General features: G+C 33.7%; 2 protein-coding genes across 3 annotated transcripts in view; one reads left to right on the plus strand and one right to left on the minus strand.

Annotated features, from left to right (window-relative positions):
* The window catches only part of LOC106763269 (putative disease resistance RPP13-like protein 1), a 34,289-nt gene extending 30,142 nt beyond the window's left edge, over positions 1 to 4,147 (plus strand). The window contains exons 2-4 of one of the 2 annotated variants that reach the window (XM_022781464.1): positions 1 to 3,343; positions 3,500 to 3,608; positions 4,042 to 4,147. In XM_022781464.1, coding sequence (XP_022637185.1) covers positions 1 to 3,258 — 3,258 coding nt within the window. In that variant the 3' untranslated portion in view covers positions 3,259 to 3,343; positions 3,500 to 3,608; positions 4,042 to 4,147. Of the gene's footprint in view, positions 3,344 to 3,499; positions 3,609 to 3,683; positions 3,746 to 4,041 lie in introns of those variants that run through there. The other variant, XM_022781461.1, reaches the window with a different exon arrangement.
* Positions 4,148 to 5,022: 875 nt separating this feature from the next.
* Positions 5,023 to 16,969, minus strand: LOC106754104 (DNA polymerase alpha catalytic subunit-like). Its single transcript, XM_014636098.2, has 31 exons — positions 15,862 to 16,969; positions 15,346 to 15,516; positions 15,133 to 15,216; positions 14,938 to 15,012; positions 14,607 to 14,671; positions 14,005 to 14,095; positions 13,709 to 13,897; positions 13,316 to 13,479; positions 13,061 to 13,175; positions 12,152 to 12,331; positions 11,957 to 12,070; positions 11,249 to 11,368; positions 10,829 to 11,149; positions 10,627 to 10,719; positions 9,297 to 9,436; positions 9,139 to 9,211; positions 8,980 to 9,036; positions 8,767 to 8,859; positions 8,302 to 8,427; positions 8,131 to 8,228; positions 7,990 to 8,035; positions 7,517 to 7,630; positions 7,321 to 7,404; positions 7,070 to 7,183; positions 6,892 to 6,981; positions 6,715 to 6,791; positions 5,925 to 6,138; positions 5,670 to 5,723; positions 5,463 to 5,582; positions 5,304 to 5,378; positions 5,023 to 5,169 (listed from the first exon to the last, which is right to left on the minus strand). Exons 1-31 carry the CDS (start codon positions 16,966 to 16,968, stop codon positions 5,023 to 5,025), a joined length of 4,611 nt encoding a protein of 1,536 aa, XP_014491584.1. The 5' UTR covers position 16,969.
* Positions 16,970 to 20,190: the final 3,221 nt, after the last annotated feature.

A 20,190-nucleotide genomic window follows, 5' to 3' on the forward strand; every position in this document is an offset into this window, starting at 1 on the left:
ATGCTGCACTCCATCAATGCTCTCGCTCATGATGCAGAACTGAAGCAGTTCACAGATCCACACGTTAAAGCATGGCTTTTTTCTGTTAAAGAGGCTGTCTTTGATGCAGAAGATCTCTTGGCTGAAATAGATTATGAACTCACCAGATCCCAAGTGGAAGCTCAATCCGAACCTCAAACCTTTACTTACAAGGTATCAAATTTCTTCAACTCTACTTTCAATTCCTTTAACAAGAAAATTGAATCAGAGATGAAAGAAGTCCTAGAAAAACTAGAATATCTTGCAAATCAAAAGGGTGCTCTTGGTTTGAAAGAGGGTACTTATTCTGCTGATAGATCAGGTGGTAAAGTGTCACAGAAATTGCCATCATCTTCTTTGCTGGTTGAAAGTGTTATTTATGGCAGAGATGCTGACAAAGAAAAGATCTGTAACTGGCTCACTTCTGAAACCGACACTCATAACCATCCATCAATACTTTCCATTGTGGGAATGGGTGGGTTGGGTAAGACCTCACTCGCCCAACATGTATACAATGACCCAAAGATTGAGGAGGCTAAATTTGATATCAAANCTTGGGTTTGTATTTCTGATCATTTTGATGTTTTGACAGTGACAAAAACAATTCTTGAGGCAATCACTAAATCTAAAGATGATAGCGGAGACCTAGAAATGGTTCATGGAAGATTGAAAGAAAAAATATCAGGAATGAAATTTCTTCTTGTTTTGGATGATGTTTGGAACGAAAGACAAGAAGAATGGGAAGTTGTGCGAACTCCTCTGAGCTATGGGGCTCCAGGAAGTAGAATTCTTGTCACAACACGTATTGAGAAAGTTGCTTCAAATATGAGATCTGAAGTGCATCACCTAAAGCAATTAGAAGAGGATGAATGCTGGAAAGTTTTTGAAAAACAAGCACTAAAAGATGATGATCTTCGATTGAATGGTGAAAAAAAGGAGATTGGTAAAAGAATAGTTGAAAAGTGCAAAGGATTACCACTTGCTTTGAAAACAATTGGAAGTCTTCTCCGAACAAAGTCATCAAGCTCATATTGGAAAAGCGTATTGGAAAGCGACATATGGGAGTTACCAAAAGAAGTTGAAATTATCCCTGCTCTACTATTGAGTTATCAGCACCTTCCTTCTCATCTCAAGAGGTGCTTTGCTTATTGTGCATTGTTTCCAAAAGATTATGAATTTGACAAGAAGGAATTAATTTTGTTATGGATGGCTGAAGGTTTTCTTCCTCACTCTAAAATGATCAAGAATGTACAAGAAATTGGTGAACAATGTTTCGACGATCTATTAAGGAGGTCCTTCTCTCTTGAATCAAGCTTTGAAATGCGATTCGTCATGCATGACCTTCTGAATGATCTGGCAAAATATGTTTGTGCAGACTTTTGTTTCAGGTTAAAATTCGATAAAGGAAGTTGTATACCCAATACAATCCGTCACTTTTCATTTTCACTCGATGACGTAGAAGATTTTGATGGTTTAGGGAGCTTAACAGATGCCGAAAGACTGCGTTCATTTTATTCAATTACAAATAACTGTAGCTATGGAATCAATCCTTGTCAATTCACTATTTTGGTGCATGAATCGTTTTCCAAGTTCAAGTTTTTACGAGTCTTATCTTTGAATGGATATTCTGAGCTTAGTGAGGTCCATGATTCTGTTGGTGATCTTAAACATCTCCATTCGATAGACCTTTCATATACTCTTATACAGAATCTACCTAACTCAATAGGTTTCCTCTATAACTTGCTAATACTGAAGTTGAACTTTTGTTCATTTCTGGAAGAATTACCTTCAAATTTGCATAAGCTCACCAAGTTGCATTGTCTGGAATTTGAACATACAAAAGTGACAAAGATGCCAATGCATTTTGGAGAGTTGAAGAATCTTCAAGTACTAAGTACGTTTTTTGTTAATAGAAATAATGAGGTCATCAGTATTAAACAACTAGGAAGACTCAATATTCATGGAAGGCTATCAATTAATGAGCTACAAAATATTGTGAATCCTTTGAATGCAATAGAAGCAAATTTAAAAAATCATCACCTTGAGGAGCTTGAGTTAAAATGGAGTTTGAATCACATCCCGGATGATCCAAGGAAAGAACAGAAAGTGCTTGAGAATCTACAACCTTCTAAACAATTGAAGAGTTTAAAAATCAACAACTATGGTGGTACACAATTCCCAAGTTGGGTATTCGATAATTCATTATCAAACTTGGTGTCCTTACGGTTGGCTGACTGTAAATATTGTCTATGTTTGCCTCCCTTTGGACTTTTGTCATCTCTAAGGATGCTACACATTATAGGGTTTGATGGAATAGTGAGCATTGGTGCTGAATTTTATGGGAGCAGCCCTTCTTCATTCAAGTCGTTGAAAGTATTGGAATTCTACAACATGAAGGAATGGGAAGAATGGGAATGTAAAACTACTTCTTTTCCACTTCTTCAACATCTTTCTATCCAGACATGTCCGAAACTGAAAAGTCTGCCAGAGCAACTTCTTCATTTAAAGAATCTAGATATTCATAGCTGTGATAAGCTCATAATTAGCGTAAACAGCATGTTCATATCCTCGCTTCAACTCTGGAGTATTATATTATGCCCACTTGTGGAAATTCCTATGATCCATTACGATTGTATTGAAGCAATGGAGATTAATAATGACTGCGTCTCTTTCACCATCTTTCAGCTAGATTGCTTTCCAAAGCTTCGTTTACTTCAATTGAGTGGGTGCCAAAACCTTAGAAGAATCTCACAGGGACACACTCATAATCATCTCAAAGTACTAAAAATTTATGGATGTCATCAATTTGAATCATTTCCAAGTGAAGGATTATCTGCACCGTGGCTACAAATAATTTCAATTCGAAAAGCAGAGAATTTGAAGTTGTTGCCAAAGCGTATGCAAATCCTGCTTCCGTCTCTTACTGAGTTGGAGATAATTGATTGTCCGCAAATTGAGATGTTCCCAGGAGGAGGTTTGCCATCAAACATAAAAGGCATGTCTCTTTCAAGTTTAAAACTTATCGCCTCCCTGAGAGACACCTTAGATGTCAACACATGTCTTAAAAGCTTGACTATTGAAAAGTTGGACGTGGAGTCTTTTCCCGGTGAAGTTTTGCTACCACGCTCTCTCACCTCTCTAAGATTCCTATTTTGCCTAAATCTTAAAAAGATTGACTACAAGGGTCTATGCAACGTCTCCTCTTTCACATATTGTGGATGCCCCAACCTTCATCTATGAAAATTACAAATTTCTTAGTTACAAATATTTCACTATGTTACCGGCACTTACTAAACAACATATGCCCAAAGTTTTAAAGCAGATGGTGAGACGACTTTTAATGGATTACTTGTTAATTGACATTAATATAACTTTTTTTTTTCTAAATCAAACATTTTTTTATAAGCTGCCTCCCTTGCTGTTCTTATCTGTTATTGGTTTTGTAAAATTGAATTTATTTTCCACCCTTTTCTTTGTACAGGTATGGTTGCAGTTTACTTAGAAAAGACATGAAACAGATAGTGATCACTCTTGATTCTTCAGATATCATATACTTGGAAAAACAAGGGGACAAGCAGGCTCTAGCAAAGGTACAGGGCCTTGAAATTAATTTGGAATTTAATTTTCTGTCACTATTGTAGATCTTTGATACAAAAATTTCTTAGGCTTCTCTTGAAAGCATTAAGAAGCAAATTGGAGAAGGAATCTCACAAATTAACTCTGCAAAGAGAGTTCTAATTGAACGATAAAGATCTTAAATTGAACATGCACTAAAAGATGATGATCTTAAATTGAACGATGAGCAAAAGGAGATTGGAAGAAGGATAGTTGAAAAATGCAAAGGATTACCTCTGGCTTTGAAAACAATTGGAAGTCTTTTTTTACACACAAAGTCATCCATTTCAGATTGGAAAATCTGAAAAAACTAATGACACAATGTTGCTAAAACAACAGTCTATACCTGAATTCATAGTTTTTATTTTTTATCCTAGTTCTTTTATTGGATTGCATCTTTTTCTGCAGGGTGATCAGATTGATGCCTATGGAATTGGTACATAGCTGGTTACATGTTATGCTCAAGCTGCTTTAGGTGTTGTTTTCAAGCTGATTGAAATTAATAATAAACCTCGTAAAAACCTTTCTGAAGTTGTCTCAAAGGTTTGAATACTAAACAGAATATAGAAGCTGAATATATATATATATATATATATATATATATATATATATATATATATATATATATATATATATATAGATTGTATGGGAAAGAAGGTTATGCTTTGGTAGACATAATGACAGGAGAAGATGAACCCCTCCAAAGGTATTTTCTTGTCTATCAGTTACTATAATTTATTACATGGTTCAGAACCATCACATTTCTTAAATCATAAAGTTATATGACTTCATTCATTTCTTGTGGGTCAATGAGGCACCTGTTGGAGAGCTGCGATAACAAGGTAAATAAATGGAGATGCACCTGATTATTTAATATCATGTGAAAATATCACGTAACAAAATTTCAGTCATGTTGGCTATAATCATAAATTTTGATATTTCAGTTATGTTGGTACTTTAAAATCCATTAATAATTTATTATTATACAAAAATATATTAAAAACATTATTTCGATGGAAACGTTGTGGCGTTGTCTCTTTTGGAAAAATACATACTTAATCATAAAACTAATCAACAGTCTTAAAAAGAATCAATTATTAAATTTTTTATAATAAAAAAATTACCCTGAATTGTAAAATTACATTAGGCACACTGTAATCCATTGAGGAGCTTTGAAAATAATAAAGATAAATGTAAACATATTTACAGAACATGTGAAATTGTTCTATGAACATCTACAGCTACACAATCAAGTACATGTTTAGTATAGAAGATTGATAAGAGCCCAGTTCTGCCAGCATGATTTGCTCAATCACGCTTGATAATCTATTTATAATTCATCACTTTGCTAAAAAACCCCTTGCTTCGGATGGACACCAAACGTCCAGATTAAACTGATACGACCAGATCCTCCAGTCTCACCCAACCAAAGGGACATTGGTCCCTGATCTTCTGCGCTGTTGAAGCTGCTGGATGAATCATCCGCCTAATTTTTATCACCTCTTTCGCTATAGTTTTTTTAGATTTGGCCTCCATCTGGAAGAGTCACGTCCAAAAACAGATGATTAATAATGATGAACCAAGTTGTATAGTTAGTTAATCATTATTCATATATTTAACTCAAACATCACAGTTAACAAATTATCCTCATCAATCTTGTCAGTGAGTACCTTTTCTATACAAGAAACAGTGTCAAACACGTGGCAAAAATACGAGAGCTGCTTGTACAAGTCTGCTTGAGTGTACTGAAAAATCATATAAATATTTAGTATATTATAATATGCGTATGAAAGCACTTGTTAAAATTCAACAAGTTCGTGGAGTGAAACCTTTCTAAGCAGACGACCATTGCAGCGAGGATAATTTGGACAAACAGTTCCTCTCTCGAAACCACCAACAAACCGATGGCTGATAAGTCGTGTTGTATGCTTACACGTTTCATCATCACACTGGATATGCAAAAACAGCCAAGGAAAATTACACTTAAACTTTCCCATGCTATTAATTTTCATAATATATTTAGAGTGGTGACTTACCGTTCGTAAACCTTCATAGAACATCAAAATAAACATCTTTGCTTGCCATTTGACCTATGAAGTATAATGAAGTGTAAGTATATTCTCGGGAATAATATTCTGTGCTAAATCAAATCAAAAAACATGTTAGGTGTTACTTTAAATGTTTTATTTTGAAGTTCATTCCAGAGTCTGAAAATGGTGTCAAAACTCTCCTAGATGAAGCGCACTTAAACAACACTTTTAGAGATGCCCTGAATCTTGAATTAGTCAAACCTGATTCGCTATCATCCCTGGAGAAATTTTGATATCTTCGGGGCATTTAGGACAACACAGCTTACGCCAGAAATTGAAGTCAGATTCCTTGGTGGATACGCTGGTTGTCATTCCACTTCCCAACAAGCAGCAAATATATTTAGAGACGGGTGGGCAGTCAAATGTACCAGAGCAGCTGGGGCATGACAAGACCAATGGCTCACATCCCCGATACCTGAAATTTATTTTATCACATCCAATCCATGAATTAATAATTATGGATAGGGAAATCATCAGTAAAATCCATTGATCATAACACAGCTTTGGCAAGAATCTACCAAAACCTAAATTAATAGAGCTAAAATACTGTAAAAATATTTTTTATAGCTTGTTCAAATCTCTGCAGAGTATACTAAATTTCAGAATTGAAACAGAAAGGCTCAAACAGTAATCAGGATAAAAAAAAACCATACTCACGGATATCTACATGTAAAATTCATATGATATCCTCGATGGATACATGCCGGTCATGAACACGAATATTTTATTACTCACTTATTGACAAGACGTATAGGAGTACAAAGATATACAAACCAGCAAATACCCACTACTGGTTAATTATTTTTAGTAAATTTTATTTGATTTAAAAAAACAATCAAATAAAAACAAAGTTACTAGTAAAAAATATTAACCATTCAAGAATAACCCTTTGTAATTCCTACCAAGTATCTATATTAACATTGGTAGCGCATATCTGCATTTAAGAGATTTTTGACAATTAATGGGATCTGAATTAAAAACCAAGACATACCTCTCCTCATCATTAGCTGCAGACAAGAGTAAATTGCTAGAATCATCAGTAAAAGCTTCACTTGATTTATGATGAAACTGTAAAACAATATAGTTTTCCAATTTAGATAACTTGTACAAAATATAAAAGTAAATACCTGGATCTGAATGCTGAGACAAACTATGAAGTATATTTTACCTTTGAGGAGTCAAGCCCTAAGCAATCAGCCAGTCTTTCTGGGCTTGTTCCCTGAATTGATGCACAAAGGCGTGATACTACGGGATGGATCTACAAGAGCAAAACATAAAATACTCAATTAGAGTACAGTACTCGGTAACCATTGTTATCTATAAAATTAACCACTGTATTCTAAGACCTGTAGTGATAAATAGTAATCAATGTCAATCATCCATGTCCCTTGTTCCCGTTTAAGTTCTTCAGGATGTCTAGCACGTTGAGCAATGCCACCAGCACTGCCTGAACTGCCACCCTAATCAAAGCAAAATGTAATATTAAAAATACAAAAGTGAGAAAGAACATAACCAACGTCGAGTACTTCATGAAAAAACATTTCCCAGGGTTACACTATTTGTCCTTTGATAGGAAGTGAATTACTAAATGACAAACCTGTTCATAACAAATTATATACGGGATTGTATCTCCAACAGAACAGCCAGAAGAGTAACCTTGTTGCTTCAGTCTTTGTGCCACCTATACGTTGTGATCAAGACAAGCATCCTCAGAAGTCAGAATCAAGTAGTTCGTAATAAAAGAACATAGATCAGACTATTTGAAGTAACAAATGAAAACAGCTTGGACTAACAAGAACATGTGGCTGGTTCTTGGCATCGGGATAAGCTTCAGGGGGTTTATTCAATGTCTTCATAATGACATATTTCTCTAATGGTACTTGTCCGTTCCTCATTTCTTCTTGTACCTGTATTAAGATTAACATCAACCGGTTTGCAGGAAAAACAAACTTCAAACTCCAATATAAAAATCATTAGTTAAAATGAGAGGCAAAATTTACATGAACAAAATCCCCAATGAACTTCAATTTCTTCAGAAACGGTTGATAACTAGATCAACCAAAAAAAAGACTATTCCCACATCATCGATTAATCCCATCATATGTGGATTATACACCCAAGCACTCAAGTTTTTGGACCACCCTATAAATAGCATTACACTCTTCTAGTAGAAAGTAATGAGCCCAAAGCTCCAGGAAGAATTTTTCTAATCGCATGGTAAGTTATTATAAACAAATGTCTGATACTTCAAGAAATCACAATTTACCTTTATGAGCGAGTTGTGGATTGACTCCACTACATCTTCACATGACCTGTGAGCATGGGAACCATAATATAACTAGTTGGTAAAAATATTGAGTGATTATGCATCTAGGAAGGCAAATTGGCAAAAAGGTAAGTAACATACCCTCCAGACAAAATTTGAGTCAAGCAATAATCTCCTAATTCTTTAGCTAATAAGCTCCAGTCACGACGAACAATGTCAAGACCTTTTCGTTCAATCACCTGCACCATGCAATAACCTCACTGTATGATCTTATGACTGGTAATGTAAAAGAATAAGTTATCACAAGCATACCTCCTCATATGGGGTGCCATCTTTAAACAGCAACTTTACAGCTGCATACTTCTTTTTCTTGAGAAGCAGCATTCTTTTATATAAACCATCAAGATCAATTTCCAAACATTTATATTTCTTATTGACCTGATGACAAATTAAAGCAGAAAACACATATCACGAGAAGATAGCTGAAAAAAGAAGAGGGAAAACTGCCATTTATTCTTGAAATATGGAAATATGCCAGAATTATCTGTAGTTGTAAACAGTGCAAACTAAACGTGCTAAGACAATGATCCAGTCGTGTCCAAATTAAATCACCTAACAAAGAATCTTGAAATATATTTAACAAGGGGATAACAATGCTGAAAAATTATTGTTTAGCTCTAAAACACCATGTAGCACGGCATAAGAACAGAGGAAAGGATATGCAAATCTAAACCACCAAGNATTAAGAGATTTTCACAGCTAATAGTCAAATCTTACCTCTTGAATAACTTTTACAGCAATTTTATTAGCTTCCTCAATATCATCCAGCCCACTGTAAATCATTATTGAATCGGTGTCGCCATAGATCACCTATAAAGCAAAAAAACAATGCACAAATTAAGAGCCTAATATTCACCACCAGTTACATCAAATAAATATAACTAATATACCAAACTCTAATACTTCAAGATGAAGAGTTCTGGAGATAACCTCTAAATTCAAGGCATTCTGAATTAAATCAACAGTACTCTGCAGTATCTCCCTTCCCTGTACGGCCAATAGACATGCAACTGAAAATGTGAGCATTTGAAAATATGTTTCGGAGTACAGTAATTACTCGTTACACTGAATAAGCAAGTGTATTCTTACTTGTAAAGTAATAAGCTCAGCCAACGGCTTAGCATAAAATCTTGAATTGGAAAATCCCAGGCACCCATACATACTGCATAACGCACCATTAAATTTAGCACAGAAGGAACAACAGCATTTAATATTGAAAGATGCAAGAAAAGGAAAAAGAAATACACCTGTTAGCAGTAAGCTTAAGTGCTTGCTGCCGAATATCCAGTTGCTGAACCGTTATAGGATCAGCTTTTTCATTCTTCTCTTTTTCATTCTTAATCAACGACTTTACCCTCTTCCTCCTATCTACCAAATTTTTCAGCACCTAGCAACAAAAACATCCTCAATTATACACGCATCTAAACTCTGTAGTCTACAAGAAAGAATATGAAAATAACTTGTAAATTAATGAAGTTATAAATTTTTAGATATATTGATAAACCACACGAAAAACAGACGGTGCCACTTTTACTTGAACAAAACAACTAAATATCCGAGGACCTTGATTGTGCCAATGTGCAAAAGCTAAGGAGCATTTGTATAAGGAATTGTAAGACAAGATTATTTAGTTTGAGGCAGTTTAAAATGAATCGTTATGAAATGCTGTTTTCAAATAAATAAGCTTTGTAGGTGAAACAAACAGCCCTGGCCTGTACTTAATGTGCTACTGCTTTACGTTAGTTGCAGTGATTTTCTTTTACAGTTTTGTACCTCATTCGGTAATAGCAAAGGATATATCATATCATTCTTTATCATCGATCATATCTTATTTGGATGCAGAAAATTATTCACTGTGATGCATGAAGTTAGACAAAAAGAACATTGTTTTCTCTAATCTAGTCCATTTGTTGCTACGTTCTGCATTACTTTCCACTGAAACAAACAACCATGCCAACTTGATTGGGCATCCGCTACTAATTTTATAGTTTTTTGAACACCAAAAATACTGTTGAATCCTCATTTTCAAACTGTTTTTTCATGTAAGTAACAATAACACCCAAGGCACAAATACACCAGATTGGAAACAACTCAAGAAAATCCAGTTACAATGGAGTATTGTAAAGAAATCTTTAAACACCCTATCCATACGCAACAAAATATAAGCCACAGCCTCCTCCAGCATTGTAAAGAATATATAAACCACTTCAGTATAAATGCATTACTGACAACAAGTTTAATTTATCAAGGTAAACAATCTAGAAATCTTAAAACACCCTTTCCATATGCAACAAAATCGAAGCCCCAGCCTCCTCCGGTACTTTTAAGAATATATAAACCACTTCAGTATAAATGCATAACTGACAACAAATTTAATTTATCTTTAATTCGGACAACTGGCATACAGAAAAAAAGCCAACCAACTTGTCAAAAGTTGTAATTCACCTAAATTAGGGAATAAAATTTGGCCGGGCTCCATATCTTAAATCATGCCCAACTAGGAAACAAGAAAATAGTATAAAACTTCAAGTTCAAATTGATTAAAAGATAAAACATTTGTATGTGTGCATTTTTTACCTCTGGCAAGACTCCAGTTGTTTTACTAGATGGTAGACGTGGAAAAGATCCATCCAAAGATCTTTCAACAGTTGTAAAGCAAATATTGTATTCCTGTAATTCAATTCAGTAAGTTGCAAACATTAAAACCTGTAACAATTTGCCGCTTGTAACAAATTAGACAAAATAAACCAAGCACATTTTGAAAGACAGCGCCACTAACCTGAATAATAGAAGGATAAAGACTGTTGAAATCCAGCAGCAGTATATATTTGTCATATAGACCCTTCTTTGGCTCCAAAACCAGTCCCCCAGCATAAGAAGGACCCTTTTTGCTTTTCTTATTATCAGCTTCAGAAGCATCATTGTCATAGTTTACATCGTCAACATCTACATCGTAGTTGCTATCTTCAGCATCGTGGGTTAGTCTACGTTTCGTCAATTTCGTTTCTCTAGAATAGTTTGAGAACTTGTCTGGCACCATATATTTCGCTGCATGGAAAGTATGCAGAAAAATATATTCAACCCTCTGTGCTCGAGCACCCTGAAATAATAAACTAAAAAAATTTAGCTGTTGGCTGCTGCCTGGCCAGTTAAGCCCAATATCAAATCAAGATAAAAAGTAAATACATCGGGGTCTCACCTGAAGAGTTTTCCCCCACAGATTACCACTTATATTAGTCAGCTGACGGGTGAGTGGAAGAATATTTAAATAAAAAACTAGTTCCATAGACAACCATGCATCTGTTTCACCGTATTCAATCTGAACAAGTCAAGAACACCATAACAGTCAACATAGAAGCAAATAAACTATATATTTTTTCAATCATTCGAATATTCCAAATGATAAAGGTAAAATCTTTGACCCACCCAAATATTTAGCAAGATCATGTGAGTTGATAAGATCCCATAGTTTATCAACAAGTCTATAAAAATCCTCAAATTCAGCACATTTGTTCATTATAGTTTTTAAAATATTCCGTACTACAAAATATTCAGGTTTCAACAATTCAGCCCAAAACCAGTAAGTTTAACTCCAATCCACTGGTAATATCAAAAAATATCAAGTTCGGAATAAAATTTGCTAATATCATTAACCATACAAGCATCGTAGTTCAATATTTGTGAGTGCAAACTATTGCCGAATGTATCTAAATTTACCATTAGCCCAAACAAGATCAGCCCCAAAATAGTGATGCAATGAATTGAAACAAAAATCTCATTCGATAATGAAGTGCTTATCCTTTAAAAAAGATAATTCACAGTGAACATTACATAACAAGCACTTCAAATAGTTCTCTGCAACAAAAAAAGAAAAGATACAGAGCTGTTTGAGTATATAGGAACCTACAAGCTCCATTAGCGATTCTGCTGACTGGAACATTTTTGGAACTTCATGTGGAGCAACTTCCTTCCGAAACTTGTTCAGGTGTGATTTTGCAAGGTGACTTAAAGAGTAACTAACCTGGAAGAACCGATACTTATGGTTACTAAGAAATAAAAACCACAATTACTGCTCAGTGCGAGTTCTCAACAATTATTTTACCTCCTTTAATAGGTCACGGGAACACAAGTATGTATCACAAAGAAGCCTGCCAGCAATGCATGACATGATACCAGGATCAGCTCCAGAACCAAAAACCTTATTTCTTCTTCCAAGTTTAGGCATAGTCGATCGGTTGAGGCGGCCTAGTTTAGACCACATGCTGCTTGCCACTTTGCAGGCCTGCATATTTTTTATTGGATGTTTTTAGGTGTAGCACCAAATGTAAAATGCAAGTCAGAAGGAAAGCAGCAGCAGATTTTTGCTTTAAAAAGCCTAATAGGCTTTAAATTTTAGTACGGGCCATTTAGGGAAAATGAAAGTCACTTTCTTGCACAGATGATGCAAACCCCAAAAAACTGTATTTAGAAATTCAGTAGAAAACTTTAAGCTTGAAAACACAAACAGTAATCTGAAAACAACTGACTGAAAATATAGCTTTCGTGATAATAGTGTTTTGGGCAACATGAACTGGGGCATCAGCTAGTGACTTTCACAGAAAAAATATCAAAACTTTGTCTATTCAACAGTTAGACAAAGACAACAACCTCTAAAAAAAATACCTTGAGAATGACGGGTTAAAAAAACTGCAGAATTGATAAACTTTCTTCAGAACAAATTCAGACTCCCAATATAACCTCTTCATAACCAATTTTAGAGTAGTTTTGATCTTCGTGAAAATTTTGTACAATTTTACCCCCTTAAGAATTAATTTCTACCTCATTGAATGAATTGTTCAAGCCACCTAAATCAATCATTTCTCATCCACATATCGTCCATTGCTTTCAGTATACATCATCCATTTGACAAAGAGAAATAATAAGAAAGGAATGTGCCAAATTCGATTAACTTTGTAAAAAGTCAAATAATTGATTGACATGAAATTATCAGAGGAAAAGCTAAAATTCCCACCTCGAATCTGTGGAGAAGAACATCCAGGTCAAATCCAGATATATTATGTCCAACCAGAACATCGCAATCCAACTTGTGCAATTCTAACATCAAGTGGTTCAATAAAGCTCTTTCACTGAAAACAAAGTGTTATTAGATAGGTCAAGCCTAGAAGCAATCATAATTTCCAAGAAAACTTTCACAGTTTTTAGATTTCATATTCAAACTCAAAAATCACATAACAAATACGTACAAACCATCTTGTAATGTCTCTACCTGGTTTCAGCACACAGAATCTTTGAACCAGCTTTTAAGTTTCTGTCCGTAACCTCCTTCTCGAATCCCATTGGAAATATGCCCCCATCAAGTCGACGAACAACAGTAAAATGGGTCAGCCTTCCGGGTTTCGTCCACTCTGAAGCCATCATAGGGGCATCAATCTAAAATGTTAAACAGTAAAGGTTAGTGCTGAACATACTTCCACCGCAACTCCATCCAACATGGTGAACCATCTACAAGCAAATATCTTAAACTTTGATAGTAATGTTTAAAGAGTCAATGAGGAGATACTAATAGGAACAGATAATTGGTGACAGTTATTTAAACACTCAATGCATAACAAAACCACAGTAATGGTAAGCAAACACTAAAAAAAGAATCATTAACAACCTTAACCATGTTACAACAGACAACGGATGCTGATACAATCTCATTTATGTTCTGCTTTTCATTTATGGTGGTTTTCAAGTTTATTGCTGCAACAACCACTGGAGGGATATTAGAAATGATTTTTGAAGTAGCTGATGTATTTATGTTCTTAGGAGAGTCAACAGTTACTTCAAATTTGCACCAGCTAACCTGTAAGTACAAACAAGATACTTGTATTAAAACATGGCGGCCTGTACATGGAATAAAGGACAAGAAATATACAATACTTCAATTTGATGCACAACTTAAAATCTCACCCTTGGGGAAGATGAGCTTGTAGCAAACTTTGAAACCTGTAGCCATGAAGGCCCCTTTATCTTCCTTTTAATCAGAAAAAGCTCAAGGGCACTGCAAATTGTAATAGTTGGTTCAACTGTTTGTCTAACAAGTCAAATGTTCAATTTATGGACACTCATGACAAGAGCGGGGAGTATCAGTATAAAAGACTTTGCATGATACTAACTTCAAATAACAGAGTTCATATTTATGTTAACAAAAAATAGGCTTTTAGTCTCCAAAGTTAAGGCAGCTACTCAGTCCTCACATCAAAATAAGAACTAAAATAGTGTAATATTCTATTTTAGACTGCAGGATAAAAGTTATTTGTAGAAAATAACTGCTGGCAGTTATGGCTTAGGACTATATATCCGACAGAACACTGTGTAATTGGGAAATGTGAAGTTATTTGTAGTTTGAGGACAGAGAATACTCAGTAGGAAACTTTTGTCTCTGAGCAATGCGTTGTTGCATGTGTGATTACAATGTTCTATATATATATATATATATATATATATATTGCTTTAGCGATTTGGGTTCTATAAAAACGGCAAATAGGATAGTCTTCAAATACTTATAATACCTGCAACTAGTTCCTAAGAGAGCACAGAAACTTTCTCCTTTGAGATCTGCTGGAAGTACAGGACCCTGCAGTGGTAAAAACATTGAAAACATTAAAATATGTGTGCATATACATACATACATACATACATATATATATATATATATATATATATATATATATTATAACTACAGTTGAATAACAAAATTTAGAGAATGCCTTTTAACTAGAAAAAGGACAGATTTGGAGATATAATTGTCTCTAAAATAACTTGAGTATACATCAAAAGATATATTTTGAACATCCTTTTAACTAGAGAAGGGATAAATTTGGAGTTTATTTAATACCGTACCTTGAATGAATAATTTATTTTCACCACATAATTTTCCCCAGTAGGAACTTCAAATCGATCAAATGCATATTTCCTCTGCAAAAATCAGCAAGAAATCAGAATAAAAAGAAAAATTAAATAAATCCAATTGCCACAGAAAGCATCCATAACTCCTTTTTGCACTCCAAGACACGACAAGTATTGTAGCTACCAAACCTTAACAGGTGCCATGCTAAAGTTCGAAACATCCAAATTCACCAGATGTTGTGCTATCTCTTTCTTAACATCAGCTACTGCATCCTACAATTTTTTACAAGAGAGAACCCATAAACCACGAGATATGACGAAAATAAGGTACAAATTAAAAATAAATAAAAAGAAAGCAAATAGTAGATACATGTATATACCAGAGTCAATCTACAAACTTACTCGCAACTTTTTAAAGAAATCCTCTGAAGAAATTCGAGACTCCTGGACATCTCTCTCGAGACTCATCATCTCTTCAGTGCGAAGCAAGGGTCGGCTAGGAACTGCATAGACACACCTCTGCATGCTCTTGACAATAACACAACAACTCTGATACAAATCCCCAGTCTTAACCTGAATTGTAAACCAGAATTGAGAATGCAAGTCATCAAAGTAATACGCACTGGCAGCAATGAGCAACCGACTGTTGCACAACAACTCAACCCTCCCTTGGTCAAGTCCAAAAAAGTAAACCAAGTCTAAATAATGACAATAATAGTAATAATAGGACACTTTACACTATGGCTTTGCCAGTTGACACACTACCATCCTGATGAAAACTTAACAACAGAAAAACTAAATTCTAGGTCTTCCATTCTACAGCTAAAATATTATGGACTAAAGAAATCAAAGATAGCATTATGTACAGTAAAAGGTCAAAAAACTATTGAAATAAGACAATATATCCTGTAAAAATACCTTCCCAAAGAGATAAATTGTGCCCCTGTTTTCCCCATGAAACTCCTCATACGCATCTAATATGTAGAAAGGCAGTGATCCATCTTCCTCCAGATCAAACTCTGAGTGTTGGAAGGAAGATATACGCGGTGCTGATTCGAAGGATATTGGTTCCTTCCAACCAGCAGTAGCAGACAATGCAGTGTCGTCAGCTTCTTTAACCTTGGCCTTCAAAGTGAACACCTCCTTCTTTGCATCCGCTTTCACTTCAATTTGAAAACTATTCACCTCTTTCGCCTCAACCATATATTCATTAACTTGAGAATCTTCAGCTACCACCGTCGGTGTCTGTCCATTCTCAGAACTACCACGCCCGAAATCTTGGACTTCACTAACCACTGTACTCTTTGGCTCAAACCCCGAGTAAAAACCATCACTCTCAGCAAATACCTTAACAGACTCAGGGTTACCATGTTCCGGCAATGAAGAAGAATTTTGCATCATACCAACAGAAGGTTTATCCCTAAACATATTAACATGCAAAACATTGTTTGCATCAGAAGTGGAAGAGGAATTCCCTTGCACCCTTCTACGCTTCAGTCTATCAGTCTCGTCCGCAGCGAACTCTGCAATAACATCTTCGACGATGCTCTCACAGACTTTGTCGTCTCTGCTCTTGAAAACGGAGCTAGTGAACATGGACAACAACTTCTGCCCTCCCATCATGGCCGCAGCCGCGGAGAGCGATGAAGAGGGTCGTTCCGGCTGGTGATCCTTCTTCCTGACCTTCTTCCGCTTCGGCCTCTCCAATTCACCTTCGGATTCATCAGAGGAGAGAGTGAACCCGGCCTGAGACCAGTCCTCTTCCTCGCCCTCATCACCGTATCCGATTCCTTCATCGTCGACTATAAAGGAGCGCGCCTGTTCACGGCGTTTGGCAACGAGGGCATTGTACTCATCCTCAGGGACAGTGTCGTAGATAGGGTTTTCTAACCTGATTTGGAGGCCAGTGCCATCGGATCGACGATCACCGCGGCGGGCTTTGAGACGCTCCAACGCTTCGCTGCGAGGGGTGGACTCCGGGCCCCTGGGCCTTCGCCTTCCTCTTACTGGCTCCTCATCCGCCATCTCTGTCTTTCTCGATCTCTGACTGGTGTGAAGTTAGTGTGTGGTTTACTGATAGAGAAGAAGTGGTGCTACCTAACGGTTTTGAAGAGAACGCAGGAAATTATTCAAATTTGGCGCGCTTTCTGGTACCTATATTCACAGTCATTTAAATTATGCATCATGATTTATATTTTCTTGTTTTTTTTTATATTTTGGTAAAATAATTCCATTTTCGTTTTAAATAAATATTTACCTCATATATATTATCTAACAATGATATATACCATAATATAACATGATATATAATAATATATTAGGATATCTTTTAATGTGTAATAAAACAATAATATTTAAAACTATCAATTAATACCTAATAATGTTTTAAATTGAATAAATTTTCATCAAATCTCTTATTTTATAAGATATTATAAAATAAAACAAATCATTAAAATTATAATTAACAAATCGTTTTATTTTTTACATAAAAATCTAACTATATTTATATATTTTTATTATTAAAATTAATTAATCTCACAGTATATACTTAGAGTTTATATAAACATCAAGCTACTAATATAATGTTTTCACATTCTAATATTCGAAATCATATTAAGACATTTTCAATTTTCTTAGTTTAAAAATTTGCTTAGTTGGTTAGATTCATTACATTATTGATTGTATTCATTTTTTTGTATTCTTATCATACAAATTAATTTGAGAGTTCAAAGAGTGAAAATAAAAAAAAAACATAAAACAAGAACATGGAAGATTATTTTTTAGATTCAGAAACCAAATAATCATTATTATATTAATATTCTAAATTTTGTTGGTAAACAATTAAATAAATCTATTTTCTTCTTCGATATTATATAGATGTATGATAATTTGGATGGAAGATTTTTTTTTTTATATTCAGTACTATATGAATATTAATGATCCAAATTTTTAAAATTTGCATGATAATAAAAATGAATATGTAGATATTTGTTTTGTTGTTTATCATTCTCTTTGATTTTTGTGGCAGTTTAAATATTCAAATATTTTTAATTTATTGAGTGTTTATAAAAAAATATTGTTTTAAAAAAATATATGAATTTGTTTAATTAAATTATTTCTAACAAACATATTTAGTAATTTCCCTTGGTTTTTATTTATTAAAGTTTCTTGCTGTCAGTTTCAAGTGTATAATGGTGCAAAACTTTAATTTATTAGAAAATTTGAAAAAAAAATATGTTGTATTTTCTCTTTAATTTATAGTTTTATTTTATTTAAAGTTTTTTCTTTCACTACATAATTTTTTATTCTCTCTTTAAAGATAAATAATTCAACTTGATTGATATTCACCAGATTTACTAAATCTAAAATATATTTGTTCAACATTAATAAAAAAATAAAAAATAGTATAGTTCTTATGAAATTTTAAATATATACATATATATATATATATATATATATATATTGGATTTTTATAATATTATATTTTATTTGATATAATTTTTATATTTATAAAAAAAAATATTTAATTAATATTTAAAATAGTGTGAAAACAGATATGAATGCTATTACTAGTATATCAGCTATCCAACGATAGGAGAAATATATAATTAAATTTACATACTCTTGTTGTCATTCCTTTATAATTATTAGTTAAAATATATTTAAAACTATTTTATTATGATGGTGTGTAAAATTAAGCTGTGCTCAATAAAAATAATTTCCCTACATTTTTATTTTATTGCTTTCCAATAAATATAATTTCATCAACTTTTCAAAAAAAGATATAGATCAATTTTTGAAGACACATTTATATACATATCAATTCGTTAATTAAATCTTTATAAAATATACAATAATTAAATTTATAATAAATGATATAATTTTTACAATACACCTACTATTAAAATAACCTTTATGTAAAAAAAAAGGAAAGGATACACTTTTTTACAACATTTTAACATCTGTGATCAATTTAAAATTATTCCATAATCAATAATAATAATCATAAAAAAATAATGAACTGCGAGAATTGGTATTTGGGAGCATAGAAAGTCTATTTTTTTAAATATCCGAAAGATAAAAAAGAATACGCATGCTTTATTTATCACCAAATATAGAATATAGATGAATATTATATGGTAGCAATAGGAAATTCTTTAGCACTTACTCGACATATTCAGGAGGAACAGATTATTCCAGCCTGATATCGTCAAGAATTTCTTACGATTGCATGGGAACAGGTTCATCTTCGAAGTATTTATCCCTTCCAATATTTTTCTATTGGAGTTTTTCTGATTCCTTTTATCGAACATAATGAGTTCTAATATGCAACGTCAAGCAGCTCTGTTTTCTGAGTTCAAAAAATGCATTGTTGGAACTGGATTGGAATGTCAAGTAACTTTAGATTCAAGAGTTTTCGCTATAGCAATGAAAATAATAGTGTTAAAATGTTGTCAAAAAAATATTGTAAAAGTATCATTATTCTATAAAAAAATGTATAATTTATACTTCTAGCACACTTTTTTAAATTACAATTTAATGTAATTGATAGTTTTTCAAAAATTCTTCAAATAACTATTGAATTTTTCACTTTATTTTCACATTTTTATAAGTTAATTAAATCTCCCAAATTGATAAAATTTCATTGAGGAGCTTTGAAAATAATAAAGATAAACGTAAACATATTTACAGAACATGTGAAATTGTTCTATGAACATCTACAGCTACACAATCAAGTACATGTTAGTATAGAAGATTGATAAGTGCCCAGTTCTGCCAGCATGATTTGCTCAATCACGCTTCATAATCTATTTATAATTCTTTATCACTCTGCTAAAAAACATCCAGATTAAACTTATATGACCAGATCCTCCAATCTCACCCAACCAAAGGCACAACGGTCCCTGATCTTCTGCGTTTGTTGAAGCTGCCAAATCAATCATCAGCCTAATTTTTATCACCTCTTTCTCTGCCAGATCAATCATCTGGAAGAGTCACATCCAAAAACAGATGATTAATAATGATGAACCAAGTTGTATTGTTAGTTAATCATTATTCATTTATTTAACTCAAACATCACAGTTAACAAATTAACCAAGTCGTATAGTTAGTGAATACCTTTTCTATACAAGAAACAAAGGGAACGAACGAGTTTTCTACAAAACGAGAAGATTGTCGTGTAGACTTCTTCTACATGTACTCTTTTTTAATCAATGACCTATTCGTTTGTGTTTCATTCGATGAGTT

Source organism: Vigna radiata, chromosome 1 (assembly GCF_000741045.1).
Source record: "Vigna radiata var. radiata cultivar VC1973A chromosome 1, Vradiata_ver6, whole genome shotgun sequence".
NCBI lineage: Eukaryota > Viridiplantae > Streptophyta > Magnoliopsida > Fabales > Fabaceae > Vigna > Vigna radiata.